Source organism: Ictidomys tridecemlineatus, chromosome 2 (genome assembly GCF_052094955.1).
Source record: "Ictidomys tridecemlineatus isolate mIctTri1 chromosome 2, mIctTri1.hap1, whole genome shotgun sequence".
Lineage (NCBI taxonomy): Eukaryota > Metazoa > Chordata > Mammalia > Rodentia > Sciuridae > Ictidomys > Ictidomys tridecemlineatus.
The window spans coordinates 81876292-81893310 of record NC_135478.1 but is presented as its reverse complement, the minus strand read 5'-3'; the positions used below and the strand labels follow the sequence as shown (position 1 = coordinate 81893310).

General features: G+C 47.4%; 1 protein-coding gene and 1 long non-coding RNA gene across 2 annotated transcripts in view; one reads left to right on the top strand and one right to left on the bottom strand.

Moving 5' to 3' along the window:
* Nucleotides 1-436: 436 nt before the first annotated feature.
* Nucleotides 437-16746, bottom strand: LOC144375195 (uncharacterized). Its single transcript, XR_013434684.1, has 3 exons — nt 16560-16746; nt 2950-3035; nt 437-1794 (listed from the first exon to the last, which is right to left on the bottom strand). It is a non-coding gene; the product is annotated as an uncharacterized LOC144375195 (long non-coding RNA).
* Ccdc60 (coiled-coil domain containing 60) overlaps nt 14306-17019 on the top strand; it is a 135919-nt gene continuing 133205 nt past the window's right edge. The window contains exon 1 of the mRNA XM_078039040.1: nt 14306-14782. Coding sequence (XP_077895166.1) covers nt 14693-14782 — 90 coding nt within the window. The 5' untranslated portion in view covers nt 14306-14692. The remainder of the gene's footprint in view (nt 14783-17019) is intronic.

The window sequence follows — 17019 nt, the reverse complement described above, 5'->3', positions numbered from 1 at the left end:
ACTTTGAAATCCAGTGGTGCAAATCAGCACTCACTAAAGGGAAAAATAATAGAAAGTTAAAAATTAATATATTTAACTTGTGTTTAAAAGAACAGAAAGGATCCGATCAGTATAAGTATAGATATAGGTGTAGATATATCTGGAAAAATGTGGAATTATGTATATCCCAAAAGAAACTGAATTATTATGCCTGGGCAGGGAAAATTATGGTATTTTTCATTTTCATGTGTATACTTTTTGTATTATCTAATTTTCAAAAAAGACATGTTTTACTTCTACAGGCAAAATCTTTTTAAACCATATTTTTATTTTGAAAGGTAAGTATACTTCTGGAAACCTTCTAAGAAAAATACCTAAGAAGTATGCCCAAATATTAATAGTACCAATTGTATTAGTCTATTTCCATTGCTGTGACAAAATACCGGAGGCTGAACGCTTTATTTTAAAAAAAGGTTTATGTAGCTGGCCACATCAGAGGCGGAAAGTTCAAACAGCAGGGTACCATCTCTGGGTGAGGGCCTGACCCACTTTGCCAACCTCACATCCTGGGTGGGGACACAGTCATATTAAGTCAAGGGCCCAACCTGTTCCCATGGGACCTCCCTGATCTTAATAGGAGCATTTCCATTTGCCTCCACCATTTTCCAACAGCAATGACTGGAACTTGTGCAACACACAGGGGCAAGAGATTCTGGGCTCAGGCTTATTCTTTGACAGCAATGCACCCTTAGGGAAACTAACCAGGATCCTCCAAGAGCTGTCTTCATCTTCTCTGAGGGCAAGGACTTAACCACCTCAGCCTTGCACAGGAGAGACCAAAGCTCCAAGGCAGGAACACGGGGGTTACCAACCACCTCCAAACCACAGCGTGGGTTTGTAAATAGTCTTTGATGTTCTCTCTCTGTTGTTGCTTGCTGACTCTCTGCTATTTTACAAGTTTCCCCATAACCAATGTAAAGGCAAGAGGCAAAACTGGGATTTAATTCCATGATTCTTCAGTGGGAGCAAGAAATTTGCAAACAAAACTTGAAAAATCCGGAAAATAGAATCCTGGGGAAGAAGGGCTGGGCGCAGCAGGGTGGGCAGGGGATGGGGGTCAGGGCGGTCTTTTGCATCGGGTCTTTCCGCCTGGGCAAGCTCTGTCTTTGAGCTCCTGTCTGATGAAGGTATAGGTTTGAATGCAGCCATTGTATATTCCAAGTGTCACAATCTTCAACATCTGTTTGAAAGAGCATAATTTATTGAGGAAGACGTGTCAACCGAAGCTCAGAGAAAGAGACAGTTTCTACCCAAGTGCCAGAAGGCAGGTGATGGCTAGACAGGAAACGGGGGTGTGCCACGGAGGGTGACCTTGAACAGGTGGCAGAGGACAAAGCCAGAGGCAGGAGGCAGCCAGAGTCCCTCCAAGGATGGTATAAAGGAAATTTAAAAATCAGGCCGCCCCATCCAGTCCAGACAACAAGGAGAGAGCAGAAATGTTGCCCTGCAGACCCCCGATGAGTTCCAAGTTCAAAACTGGAAGTTATAAAAAGAAATTAGAAGGGGGAAATAGGGACGGAGTGGAGAGAGAGAGAGGTGAAGGGCAACGAGTAGGCAACTGAATTCTTACCTGTCGCTTTTTCAGAAAAGCAGGGAGAAAATGTAGCTCGGGTTCATTGGGGGCAGAGCCACAAATATGAAGTCCCAGCCTCCCCACCTGGCCTCCGCACCTAGAATGCGCAGCCCTCTGCAGTAGAACACGGTTGTGGCCAAGCTCTGCCGCCTGGAGCAGAAGGCCACTTGATCTTCCTTATTCTTTTTAGATTAATAAAAAAAAAAATCGTCATTTCTTAGCTCCCAGGTGCAAAACAAGGGAGGAAATTGGTGCTTATTTTACTTCTGTTTTGGGGGAGATATCAGGGATTGAACTCAAGGGCACCCGACCACTGAGCCCCATCCCCAGCCCTATTTTGTATTTTATTGTGAAATAGGGTCTCACTGAGTTGCTTAGCACCTCGCTGTTGCTGAGGCTGGCTTTGAACTTGCTATCCTCCTGCCTCAGCCTCCCAAGCTGCTGGGGTTTACAGGCGTGCACCACGGCACCCCGCCTCTGACTTATTTTGATTTGTGAGTTTTTAAAATAATGTTTACACGTGATGAGGAAAACATTCCAACAGTTCAAAGTTCTCTGCTGGCTGGATTCCCATCATCCAGGAAGCAGCCTCCATCCTCGTAGCACCCACCAGCCTCCGGTGTCCTCTGGCTTCTAAGTGGGTGGAGCCAGGGGAGGCACAGGCAGGTCATTGGAGGAGAAGAACAAGGCGTTATTCCCCACCCCCATCCTTCCTAAGGGGCTGCCTGGGACTGCCTGGACCTCCGGAGCCCTGCTTCTCCCCAGGAGGCCCCTCAACAGCCTCTTTCTCCTTCACAGGACCAGCCTCTGCTCTGTCCTGCATTCCCATAGGATTAGGAACGGTCACAGCCTTGCTGAATCCACCCCTGGTTTACTCCACCTTCTCCCATCCCACTGCTCCATACCATTTACACGGAAACCCTCCCTCCTCCCACTGTGTGGCTTTGAACCCGCCACCTCCCATCCCTATCCCTCCCCAGTGTGTTTCCTAACTGCAGGGAGACCACGGGCAGTTTCCTGTGCATCTTTCTAATCGCGAGTCCAAAGCCAGCCTCAGCAATTTAGCAAGGCCCTCAAGCAACTCAGTGAGACCCTGTCTCTAAATAAAAAATTAAAAGGGGCTGGGGATGTGGCTCAGTGGTTAAGCACCCCTGGGTTCCATCCCCAGCACCAAAACCAGAAAGTGACATCTCTGTCACGTCGTACCAGTACCTATCGCCTGACCTCAATCTTACTTTGACAAGGGAGTAGTATTCTGTATCAGCATATAACAACTTATTTAACCAATTTCCTACTAATAGATATTAAGTTGCAAAGATAACCTACTTATAACCTACCATGTGGCTGTCACCTTTTCACACGCCATGTGTCATCTCATCCTCACACCCACCCTGTGGGATAGGTCTTCGCCGTGCATCTGTTTCTGAGAAGAGGAAAAGAGGTTTGGAGAAATGATGAGAGAGTTCGGGGATCTGTATGGAGCAAATGTGGGCACTGGATTTGAACCCAGCTCTGACCCCAGATCCCTTGGAATACTGGATCTTGGTATGAATCTGAAGATCCGGCCTCGATAACAAATGTTGACATTTGTTGTATTTTAATACCTTCAATACATCTTTAAAATGGACTTATTTATTGAAATGGAGCGCAAGAGGATACAAATCCTAAAGAACCACATCAAAGGCTCAGGACCAGTGAAGGCACCCCAAGAGTCCCCACTGTGATCTGGAGATTGACGTTCTCAGTGCCACAAACCCTGGGCGGGGGGAGGGGGCTCCTCCCGGCTACCATTCCCCTCGCTTTCCCAAAGATAATCTCTCTTCTTGTTCTTCTTGAGCAAATGTGATGTTTTGGTGTCCGTTGTGTGTGTGTGCGTGTGCCACAAAGGCCCGGGAGCCCCTGCACCTCAGCCAAGGAAGAACACTAATCCCTGAGAGATGGGAAAGAACCCGGCAAGATGAGCCCCAGTTCATGGGATGGAGAGGGTTTCCCCAAATGGAGCACAGGAAAAGGGAAGGGCCATCTCCAGGCTGAGAAGAGGAAGATGAAAGAGGCAAGACGTTGAGAATATCAGAAAGCAGCCTAAAAAAGATGGAGTCCGACCGCAGAAGAGCTCAGGGGATCTTCTGAAGGTTCCTCCCAAGAGTCCATCTGGGTGCTAACCAGTGCATGGGTGTGAGGCAAGCAGCCGGGGCTGGGATGGAACCCTGAAAGAATCAGAGGGAGCACGTGCCTGTCATCCCAGCCACTCGGGAGGCTGAGGCAGGAGGACCACAAGTTTGAGGTCAATTTGGTCAACTGAGTGAGGCCCTGTCCCCCCCCCCAAAAAAAATAAAAAGAGCTGGGGGTGTAAGCTCAGTGGTAGACCACTTGCTTAGCATCTGTGAGGCCCTATGTTCAATCCCAAGAATTGAAAAATAATCATAATAAAGAAATAGAGGGAGCTATATTCACATCTCCCACCGGGGCAGTTTATTGCAACTTGACTAGAACAGCTCCAAATGTACATGACATCCAGTCTGAGTACTCAGAAGCGTTTATCTCAGCAGTTGGACAAGATTACTGCCAAATTAAGTCTGCCTAACCAGGCTTAAAAGCAAGACTTGCAGGGATAAAACTTAACTCTGTCTCAGAACAAAATTCATGAGCATGTCCAGTAGAAAACAAAAATAGCCCGCACTAACAAGGTAAAGGTCACAGTGTCTGATATTCCATCAAAAAAAAAAAAATTAGGAGAATATGACCCCTTGGAAAATCAATCCACTGAAACTGACGCAGAGAGGAGAATTTGTAATAGACAGGGACCTTAAGATGGTTACAGAGTAGCTGTATGAAAGATTGATCATGTTACATAGAGATGCAGAAGTTTTTCAGAGATTCAAATTGCACCTCTTAAGGTGAAAAATACACTGGATAGATTAATAACCATCAAAAAGAGAAAGATGAGTGAACTTAATAACATAGAAATACATATTTTCTTGAATATATTTGTCACCACTATTGTTTTTAGTCTGTATCTTGGGTCTGCTTCTATTATCTCTTGTTTCTCTTGTTTTTTTGTTATCTGGGCCTATTTCCTTGGGTCCTGGAATTTTGGATGGATTGTCAAATGCTGTGTGTGAGAATATGTGTGATATATGGGACACAGATCCCATATATATATATTTCAAAGTCCTGATTAGTATTATCACCTTTCAAATAAATACTTTGGATTTCTGACATCAACTACAGAAAGGAAGATTGCCTTAATCCAATCAGAGATTGAGCTGAATTAAAGCTGGATTTTGGTCTTTGCCAAAGTTGATCTGTTCTCCGTTTGGATGATTCTTAGAGTATAGTCCTGTTAGTGGATTCTAACTGGAAGGAAAAAAAAATCAAGGAAGGAAGTGGGGGAGAGAGGAAAGAGAGACTAGGCCCTTTCAGGGGACAAAGGACTTGGGAACTAATAATGATAGTTAGGGTTTATTTTGTGCCTACTTCATATTAGGTTCTGTACCTATCCTATGTACTAACATGTTTATATCATAGATGGAGACAGATGTACGGGCAGACAGACAGATGGATAATCATGTCATTTAGCCTCACAGTGACCCTATGAATTGGATAGGTATTTGATATTCATTCTTCATAACGAAGAAATTGATGCTTATTTAAGAAAATTGCTCAAGGTCACGTTGTTAATATTTGTGATCACAAACCAGGATTTGAACTCAGCTCTGTTTGGCTGAAATCTTTCCCCCTACTCCACTACCTGTCAGCTGGAAGCACTCCCCACCCGCCCAATACCGCTCTTGGGATTCTGCCGTCCAGGCGGCTGGCTCTTATGGGAGAGTATATTTGTAAGAGCCAAACAGGATGTGGGGAGACTGGAAAAGGAAACGACTCTTTGGGTAGAAAAGAGTTAAACTCGCCAACTCTCTCCCATGCAGATTACAAAGTCTCAACACAAATTGTTTTACGGAAGAGAGTAAAACAACCACAGTCTCAACAATTCCAAAATGGCACCCAGGGACTCATGGAAATGGAAGTTTTGGGATCATGCTCGCCTGGAGCCCACCTGGAGACAGGCACAACAGCAGATTTCATCAGCACTCAATCTCTCTCCTCACTCTGCTTCTCTCTGAGTGGGTCTGACTTTCTTCTCCTACAGAAAGACTTCTCCCTGTGGCACAAAAGAATGCCCTCGAACAGAGCACAGTTCATATCCTTCTAGCTCCGTGGCCTACATGGAAGTTGCCTTTCCTTGAATGTTCAACAAAAACAGAACAAAACAGAAACAAAGCGAACAAACAAAATTCCAAGTAACAATTCTGATTTGACCCAGTTTGGATGGCATCTATATTAGTCAGTTTTTCATTACTATAACGAAATGCCTGAGGCAGGGTATCCTTTGAAGGAAAAGAGGTTTATGTAGCTCACAGTTCGGGAGGTCCAAGGGCATGGCAAGGGCATCAGCTCGGCTTGGGTGGGGACCTCAAGGTTGATGGTACATAAATATGGGACCAAGAGATCAGAGCACAAGACAGGAAGCCAGAGAGTGATCAAGGTCAGGCTCACTTTTATAGAAATGTGCGAATTAACACAGATTCCATTAAAAACTACCATAATCTCTTCTGAGGGCAGTGCCCGGTGGCTGAAGGACCTCCACTAGGCTGGACCTCTGTAAGGTCCCTCTTCCTCAAGGTCCCCACACCGAGGACCGTGAATGCTTCCAACACAGGAATTGGGCAGGGGACGCACACCCTAACCTAGCAATGTCCTTCCCTCTGACCTAATCACTGTTATCAGAAGGAAATGAGGTTTTCAACCACCCAGGCTTGGGTGATAAGCTCACTCCTGTGACCCTCACAAGAATTCCATGAGTGAACTAAGGTGGGAACAGTTCCCCAGTGGAGGTGTGGCTGCTCCATAGGAAACGCAACTGATGTCCCCAGGCAAGGTCTTAGCTGTATGTCCTGGCACGAGGCCTCCACCATGAGCCGTGGTCACTAGCAGAAGTTGATCTCCAGACTCTACAACATGCACGGCAGCATTGTCCCTTCAAGATGCGCCCAGCAGTAAAGTCAGGATGAGAATAGACTATCTTCTGTCTAACAACAAGGAACTGGTTAAACAAACTGTATAGAACCATACACTGGAACTCTCTTCTAGCAAACACTCATTTTGAAACCACGTTTTAAAATGCATTTATGATGGGCATATTGGCGCAGAACCTGTAATCCCAGCAGCTCGGGAGGCTGAGACAGGAGGATCATGAGTTCAAGGCCAGCCTCTGCAATTTAGGGAGGCTCTAAGCAACTCAGTGAGACCCTGTCTCTAAATAAAATCTAAAAAAGGAGGCTGGGGATATGGCTCAGTGTTTAAGCACCCCTGGGTTCAATCCCAGGTACCTAAATAAACAAATAAATACAGGCATCTATAAAAAAAGGAAGATGTTTATACTTATTATGGGGAAAAAAATAACTTACAAACAGGACAGGTGCCAGGGATCCCTACCCGACCTGTGTGTTCCAATCGCTGGAGAACTTCACTTTTATTTAACTGAAAATTTGATGATGGCTAATTTTTAATTTTAGGCCACTGGCTCTGTAGAAATGTAGTCTTCCTAGGTTGTCCCAAACCTCCAGTGAAATCCTCCTCTGCACGGCCTCCGAGAAGTAGCATTTCGAGGGCGTTAATAACTTGAAATGGAGAGAAAAATGAAGCTACCAACAAGATTGGAGGAACATTGGTTCCTGGGGCGGCTGTCACCAATTACTACGAACTGCACGGATTTGAACAACAGGTTCTTACTGTCTCTGTTCTGGAACTGGAAGTCCAAAACCAAGGCTGAGCCCAAGCATTGGGTGAAGGCTCCTGGGGAGGAGGCTCCTGCCTCCCCTCTTCCCAACTCCCCGGGTTCCCTGACTTGTAGGCCTGTGGGTCTGACCTCTCCCGCCATGCACGTGTCTGTGTCTCCATCTCCCGCTCCTTGAAAGGACACAAGTCACTTCATCAGCGTCCACCGCATTCCAGCAAAAGCTCACCTGGCCATCTGCAAGGATCCCACTGCCAAACTAGAGGACATGCACAACTGCTGTCACTGAGAACTTGAACATGACTTTCTCGAGACGATAACTCTACTGACCACCGTGGGAAGCAGGCCAGAGCATGTAAGGACTAGGAAATGGAAGGGGGGTCCTTCCCAGCTGAAATGGGGGCCTGAGACGTCTTATTTGGAGGCTCAAGGACAGGCTTCCTCCAGAAGGCTGGGGCGGTCCGTCTCCTTGCAGGAGCTTGGGAATCTTCAGTTGTCTTACTGTCTGGACAGTGTGCGGAGGTAACTCCACGCTGTTCTGCTGAACTCAACACCAACACAGGCGCGCGCACACGCACCCTGTGCAGTGAGAGAGCATTACAATAGTGTGACGGTGCTGAAATACATCCCTGAATTTGGGATTTAAAAAGAAATGCTTCCCAGACAATCTCCACCGCGAACCAATTGCTAACATCTAAGCTTGCCTCTGCTTCTTCCCTCGTAATATGGGATTCAGAGTTCCCCAGCTCCAGTCTGGCCCGCCTCCTAGGGCACAGCAACTGTGGCAGGGAAACATGGAGACACTGCCCTTGGAGGGGGCTTGGACCCCCATTCTAGGAGGTGAAATTCCCCAAGAATATTCCCAGGGGGCTTGATTTTCTCCCCTGCTCCTGGACCAGTTGCAACAAAGTAGAAAAGAAAGAGGAGGAGACAAGATAACATTCTGTGCTCTTCTTTTCTTTTGCAAAGATCCAAATTCTCTTTCCCCCTTGGATTGCATTTTGGAGAAGAGAGCAGAAATGGGATATAAGGGGGGCTAGAGAACCCCTGGGGGTCAAGGTAGCATGCAGTAGTGAGCCTTCTTCATCCTAATGAAGTCCTAGAATCCACGGAGGTGGTACAAATACATATTATCCAGTGGCATTTAGTCCTGGAAGCAATTCATCAATAGATTGCCAGCTACCAGGTGTCAAGGGACCCCCCCCCACACACACACAGTTTTAGTCTTGCCCTGGGCCCCATTATTTGTAACTCAACTGCTGACATTTCCATAAAAAATATCCAGAAGGGGTTCTCGGGCAGGCTAGATGCAATGCAGAAAAGCATATTAAGGATATTCAAAAACTGATGACTTTCTCCAATAGATTTTTAATGCCAAACATATGTATTACTGACGGAAACTCAAGTGTTTACCAGGTTTTGAGATTTCACTTCAGCTACCCCAGCTGGCGTCTGACACATTCCAAAATCTTTCTTCCACTTGATCCGTCTATTTTTAATCCCTTCCGATGCTTCTCTTTCTGGCAAATTGGGAGGAGAGGGTGCCTGTTGCTCCACACCCCTCAGTTCACATTTTGCATAAATCAACCAGGAATTAAGAATTAAAGGATCACTTCCTATCTCAGTTGTCAAATATTTCACTGCTGGGGAATGTATTTGCATATCTGAAAACACGTTGGCCTCTCAGTGTTTGAGGGATGTGGAGAGTAAGAAGGGAAAAATTCAAAACATCCAGGAAAGCAAAACTGGGCCATCTCACAGAAGAGTCTGGGAGAAACCCAGGTTCCAGGGAGGCCCAGGCACACCTGTTAAATCCACAGGGACCATGACTCAAGGCAGCTCCGTGCTTGTGGGCTGAGCTAGGACCCCACCACCCTCCAATTCGTATCTTGAAGTCTTAACCCCCTTCTACCTCAGAAGGTGACCCTACTTGAATCTGGGGTCTTTATGGAGGTGATTAAGTTAAAACAAGGTCACCAAGGTGGACCCTAATCTCTATGACTGGTGTCTTTTTAAGAAACTTGAACGAAAACACACAGAGGGTAAACCTCGAAAGGACACAGGGAGAAGGTGGCCATCTGCAACTTAAAGAGAGACATCTCAGGACAAACCAAGGCCGGGGAGTGCCTTGATCTCAGACTTCTAGTCCCCAAATGATGAGAAATTACATCTCTGTTATTTAAGCTGCCTGGTCTCTGGTAGTTTGCAGGATTGTCCTCCCTGACTAATACACTCAATTTCAGCAGCAGATGACATAAAATTCCTTCCATAATATTCTATCATTATAAAGCTGAATTTGGGGGTGTTACTGTGACAATTGTGCAAAAGCCAATGTGCTGGGCTGGGGCTCTGTGACAGAGTACTTGCCTAGCACGTGTGAGGCACAGGTTCAGTCCTCAGCACTGCATCAAAATAAACAAAGTTAAAAAAAAAATTTAAAGTCAATGTGCCATCGAGAGTGAAGGTGACAGTGTCCAAAAACTTGATTCCAAAGTTTGAGAAGTTGTGCAGTGCCCACCAGGAACACCCGTCCCGTTGGAAAGCAACTGTGGCTATTTAAGAATCAAATGCAAATACTGTTTTCTTTCCAGGAACGTGTTGTATTTTATCAAATGGCGACGACATCTTTAAGATCTAAATACGTACTCAGTTGCATGGGCCAAACTACTGAATAAGTGGGCTTCTCAAGATATTTCCTTTGGCTTAGAGATGCCATTAAAAGTTTATTGAGAAGCAAAAGGCACCATGAGCTAAGAAAGTTTAGGAACATCTGCTACAGCCAGTGGGAGATTTCAGGCAAAATGGTAGCAAAAAGTGCTTCTTGGGAACTGAGTGTTGAGGGGGAAGGGATCCGGTCCCAACCCCACCTGCTACCGTTATGTTGTCAATGCCCACGGAAACTCAGCTGTAGGACCTACTTCACGTTGGCATGGGATCCAGTCATCACACAGACCCCAGCACCCAAAGGCAGCTGGTGCCATAGATTCTGGACCAGTCTGTGGAAGGCAGAGTGGAACCCCAACAAGGATGCTTTGCAATTGCTATGAACCCCATCAGTGTCATTGCATCCCTCCCACACAGAAGCCAAGGCAGAGAAACAGAGAGGTCTCTCCACCCTTCACATCCAATAACCCCCTGAGGGACTTCCAATTTCTGCACCTCTGAGCTCTGCGAGGTGAGAGTCCAGTTCCCCCAAATGGTCTCATTTTTGCCAGGGGACAAAGCATGGCTCTTTCTGACTACAGCTATCGTTGCTACAGGGCACCTGGATGCTGTGTGTCTGGGGACTAGCAGAAGAGAAAAGGAGTGACCACTTTGTCAGGAAGATTTGACCCCGATTGACAGTTATGCAGTTGGTGGGGGGGTGGACAGGAAGGAATCCATGATGAACGTGTGTGATCCAGCTGTGTCCCCAGAACTCTCCCCAGCAATGTTAAGCAGAGAATGACACATGTGGCAACCTGAGACCAAAAGGAGAGCGTATTAACGGAAGGGCTCAGAATCCTCGGGATTGAAGACTGGATCACACCACTCGCCAAGCCTCCAGGGCCTGCGGAGGCTTCCACGTCCCTCCAGGAGGGTCTGCAGGGAGCACGGCTGATGGACAGGCGCTGTGTCTTTGAATCCATACTCCAGGCTTAGATTCCATGGGTCATGCATCCCACACCCAGACGCTCCCAGCCAACGAGTGGGCACCGTGGGGGCCTAGAGCCAGGAGAGATTCGTCTAGAGGCCTACTTTGAATCAGGGCCTCCCCATCAGCCTGGCTGAGACTTTCTCAGAGCTGGATCATCATGTGTGACTCCTCTCTTCCAATCCCCCCTTCCGTCCTCCCATCACCCGACTCTCCACGCCTATCCCTGCCCCTCCTCTTTGTATTATGCCCCCTAATACTCTTGCCTATTGTATTAGCCCATTTCCATTGCTATAACAGAATACCTGAGGCTGAGGGACTTAGAAAGAAATGAAGTTTACTCGGCTCACAGACTCAGAATCTGGACGTCCAAACAGCATGGCGTGGATTCTGCTGAGGGAACCCCCTGGCTGCATCACATTATGGCGAAGGCATCATGCAGGAGAGCATGGGTGAGGGAGAAATCGGATGTGAGATCTCTCACAAGAACCAACCAACAACCCACAAGAACCACATTAAATCCTTCTGAGGGCAGCACCTCAGTGACCTAATGACCTTCCACTAGGCCCCGCCTCTTAAAGGGACAGCCACCCCTTTACATTGCCACACTGAGGATCAAACTCCCAACACATGTGACTCTGGGGATGCACTCAAATCATATCCAAACGATAGCGCACATCTGGGGTCTTCTACTGAAGGAGCTCAATCAATCAAAATGTCCCTGTTAAGGTGTGTGTGTGTGTGTGTGTGTGTTCATCCAGCAACTAGACTGGGAGGTGCCATGAGTCCCCAGGGTTGGGGGGCTATTCCTCATTAACAAGTTTTTCCCCCAAAGTACTAGACTGATCTAGAAAATATTTAGTTCTTATGATCATAGCCTAGCAAGAGCTATCATTTACCATGTCTTTTATGATGTGTCAGGTACTGTGCGAAATGTTGTGTGTATGTCACACCATTTTTACATAGTCCTATTTTTTTAATCTCCTTTCTGTAATGAGAAAACACAAGCTTTGCGAGGAGACATCATTTGGGCAAAGTCACGCAGCTGGTCATGGGCCACGTTGAGATTTAATCGCCAGCTGAACTAGGACTCTATATTGTCTCCCAAGTTCTGTTTGGAAAGGACCTTAAATGTCATATAGTCACCACCAAGTGATCACTGGGGCCTCTTCCACCCATCGAGAAACCAGAGAGTCCTTAGTTGAATGCCACCGGTGCTGGGGAGCTCATTCCCTCCCGAGGGAACACACCCCTTTGTAGACAGAAGAAGGAAATAGCACCCACTGAGCCCTTTCTGCCAAACAAGCTCTGTACACTTGTCATTCTACTTGTTACTCCCAGGGGTAGGCATAAGATGGACGGGCCTGACCATCCCTGCACATGAACTTCCTATCCATAATAAAATGGAGGCTTGGAGAAGTGACTTGACCCAGTTCTTCTAACCATTAAATGACAGGTCAGAATTTGAGAAGCCTTCCTTCTTCCAGTTCTCACCTGGCTTTGGCAGGTGAGTAATAACAAAGGACATAGGAGCTGACGTTCCCTGAGCACCTCCTCTGTGCCAGCCACGGTACTTTGCACAGAAGGTCCCATCTAGATTTCAGCCTAGTCCTTTGAGGCTAGTGACCATGGAGGCTGCTCGGTGGCTAAGTCAGGCTGACTCCAGAGCTCACGACTTTTAAAATGATGCTCTGCTGTATAGAGCCAAAGCCCTCTTCCCACACCTTGGGCTCAGATGGAACTCGTTGAGTCCCTCTTTGCCAAGGCAGCCTGGGCTCAGAGCTGAACATTTCCCACTCTGTTTTCTCGCCCCCAGCCCCATCCTCTAAACACAGTTCTGTTTATCTGCATTGTTCTGAAAGCGCTTGCTGGTTGCTTAATGCTGTTCCCATAGAGGAAACAGAACCCGAACTTCCCATGAAAGAGGAGGTCAGATGCAGTCTGCCGACAACGGGGAGGAAATAATGACTTCCAGCCATCCACACCCGGAGCCGCATAGTCAGGCATTTTGCATTCCGTGTGGAGTGTCATCTTTTGGGGAAGATAAGCCCATGATGATATCATAATCCTCAGCAGCTCAAGGTTTAGGCAGAAACCAGGAACTCGACTGATTCAGGGTAAAGTAATGCCAAGGATAAGGCATGCAAATAACAAATGTGCAATAATTTTTTTTTTATAGCCTGGGAACCTACCTCACAGGGTTATTGGGGGATTAATTGAATTAATGTATGTAAAGTGCTTAGTCCAGTACCTAGCACAGAGTAAGCAATCCATAAATATTGTTAGTATTAATATCTGCTATGAAATGAGCCCAGCACAGTCAGAATGCCTAATTCTTCCTAGAGGAAGGATGTCAGGAAATAATAGCAGTACTCTCAACCAAGACTTCTCATATGCTCAGCTTTTATATATATATTATCTACTTTAATCCTTAACAACCTATAGTAAATCTGTTATCTCTATTTCAAAGATATGGAAGCCAAGCTCTCTCTATATATAGGGACCTTGCCCCAGGTCATGCAGATAAGTTGTTAAGAATTGGGGTTTTAGAATCAAACAGTTTTGATCTTGAATCCCAGCTCGGATCCATGCTGTGTGACCTTCAGCGTGTCACTTAATGTCTCTGTGCCTCAGTTGCTTAGTCTGTAAAACAGGGTAATATAACAGCTTCCTAGGTGGAATGCTGTGAGAATTCTGTTGACATTGCAACATAAAACACTTAGAACAGGGTCTAGCACGTTCAGAGACAATTATTTCATAATACACACGTGTGTTTATATGTACGTGTGTGTGCGTGAATGTATACCTGTATAAGGGCTTTGAAGGATGAGCAGAAGTTTCTCAGGCAGGAAAAAGGGGAGAATTAGGCATTCTGGGTTAAGAATTGCCTAAGGCACACGTTGTGCAACACACACACACACACACACACACACACACACACACACACACACCATCAAGGCACAAGGAACCACTCTGGGGTAAGTAGCAGGATGAAGCAAAGGTCAAAGGGAGGAGACGTGTAGTATGGTGGAGGAAAAGAATCAGGATACTTAGATCTAAGAGGGGAAACGTAGACCTTAGAGAACGTGGCTCTCCAGCCAGCCAGCTACCTGCTCAGAGCCAGTGTGCAGCTGCCAGGAGTCGGCGACCCCGCCCCCTCCAGCCCCAGCCAATGAGGCGGCCCCGCCTGGCGTCCCGTTGCCTGGCAACCGAGGGGCCGCACCTGACTGTTGGCGGCTGCGCCTCTTACCCTGCCTGACCACGGCTGGGCTGAGCCCCGCGCTGGGGCCACCTGGGTTCTTGGACTGTGGCTGCAGGATGGGGATTTTGTTGATGGAGTTTTATTTTCTTCACTTTATATTCTATTTTGCTTATCGGAGGGAAAGAGATACGCTTCTGAAGATGGGGGGAAGTTTATAAAAGTTTGTAACTTTCTGAAAAGTAAAGAATTCCACCTTAGCCTGATTTCGTCGCCTCGGGACTTCCTTATCCTGTTTGTGGGACACTCGGGTGACTTGTTTTCCCATTCCTCCTCGCACAGAAACCCTTCTGGGGAGGTTCTGTGTAGCTGGAACTTGGGAGTCAGGGAGGAATTTCTGGAACTCCTGGAAAAGTAGAAGATTCTGGAAAAGCCTGAGAGATTTCCAAGATGACCAAGGTGCCAGCCACCAAAAAGATTCAGAGTTCCCCCAGCTCGGGGGCCGTGTGGACCTGTTATGACTCAGACCCTCTGACGCAGGTAGGTCTCCCCGTTCTGTCCAAACCAAACGTGTCTTTTAAAACAAAGAGAAGTAGGTGTTCGCCACAGACCCAGGAGGGAGGGGAGAAGGGAGAAGAGTCTTGGTGGGATTCAATTGTCCAGACACATCCCTGTCGCCATTCAATGGTTGGTTTCTCCCAGACAATGAAAACACGAGTCAGAACAGTTCCCTGGGACATCCTATTAGCCAGTAATTCCAAAATGATGGAGTAAATTGGCAGTGACACCGTAGAACATCAGAAAAAAATTAAGATGAATGGTAGGTTTGCCGTCGCAGAACTGATTCCCAGAGATCCGCTGGGCTCGGGAGATGTGCTCATCCTCTCTCAGGGTTGAGGCTGCAGGGTGTCAAACTTGGGGGTTTGGAGGCTGGGCTTACTACTCGTTCTCTGGGTGACATTGGACAAGTTGCTGAATGTCCCTTAGCCTTTCTTTGCTCCTGTCTACAAAAGGAGAACAGGGACGAGGCAGAAATAGCTGAAGAACTGAACACAATCAGATATGGAAATTGACTAGCGTGATGCTTATGCTTGCTCCTGTGTACATGGGGTTGTCGATTTGAGTGATAAAGAAAATTTGGCAAGGGTTTCTGTTTTGAAGTGATCGTAACTGGGTAGGCCAAATTTATAAGTGTGCCTTGGGTTGGAACCCTCAAGCCCCTACGTAGTCATGAATCAGCCACATTGGGTAGAGGAGCGATGCTGGTCCACTCTGGTCTATCCACAGGGGCATGCACACTGTGGCTCAGAATCGTGGCCCAGGAAGGTCGGCCTGCAGGGAGTCACACAGGGGAGCTCACCAGTGCTTTGCACGTGGCCCCAAGTGTCCTCTAGCTGTTCTTCTTGGAAGATGGACACACCATTGTGCACTCCTCTTGCTCAGCCGTCTTGGTGAGATCCGGCTTCAGGAGGCAGCTTTGCGAATCTCCTTTCATCTCTAAATGCTGCACAGAGGTGTGTTTGATCCAAAATGGCCCCCTTGGGGACTGAACTTCCCAGGACAGCCATCAGGGCAAGAGAGTGAAGAGCCAGTTGGGGGTTTCAGTAGCAGCCGGGAGATCGGAGCAGGGACAGCTGACAGGAACAGGCTGGGTTTGCCCTGGATCTGCAACTTAGCATCCCCATGGCCTTGGACAAGTGACAGAACTTCTCTGCAAAATGGGGATATTGCAGTCCCTCTGCATGAGATTGCTGTAAGCATCCAGTGACTCAATGTAGGCCACCAGCCCTTAGGACAATTCCTGACCCAATAAATGCTGCTAAGATTTTAATTGTATGGATACCCGGTTCATTCAGCAAAGATGCATTGAACCCCTGTTATGTGCTACAAACTCTCTTCCAAGAATCTCACTGCTGAGAGGGCATATGTTTGGGTGGGGAGTGGAGGAGGGAAGAGGCAGGCGATTATAATGCAAGGTGAATAGTGAAGAGGTAGGGAAATAGCCTAGGGTCTCATGGGAGCAAAGAAAAGAATAGCTAGCTCAAGACTCGTGTGTGCGCTTGTGCCTGCGTGCGTGCTATTTGGGGAGGAGAGAAGACAGGTGCCTAGGCAAGATACTGAGGTCAGAATGGCACACAGACCCTCTGTCTTAGATCAGAAGGCACTGATTAACCTAAGATGGGTTAACTAGAAAGGGACAAATCACAAGAAACCCTGTAGACAGCGGGTGGGTTGGTCATCTGGGGCAAGTAAAGCCAATGATAATGACAGTTGTGCCCCAGAGGATGATGTTTGGTCGGGAGCTGCTGTGGCTGACCTTGGCTTAGGTGCATGAGGTACATTCTCGAAGGCTTCCAGGAGCAGATCTTTCTTGCTCCAGAGTTCCGCCCCCTCTCTATTTCACCATCCATTGGGCACCACAGGGGATACTGGGAGAAGCTGCAGGGCGTGATCCAGGAGTTTCCAGGTTTGTTTGGAGCAGAGGAAAAGTACCTAAAGAGTAAAAAAAAAATGCCAGGCAGCCAGGTAGGTGTCCGAGGGGAGCACTCTAGGAGAGATCTGGCATCGCAGAGGAGGAAGGTGTGGCTGCCCCCCACCCCCGCTGCGTGGCCCTAGGGTCCAGGGCATTAGCTCCTATGGGGGGGGGCAAGTCTTGGGGTAACCCTGAAGCCCTCTGAGTCTAGACCTTTCTCCTCCTCCCAGGGACGAGCTTTGCAGATCCTAACTAATGGGGGGCAGCCCTTGGAGGTCTTCTTGTGGTCCTGTGTTTGTGCTGT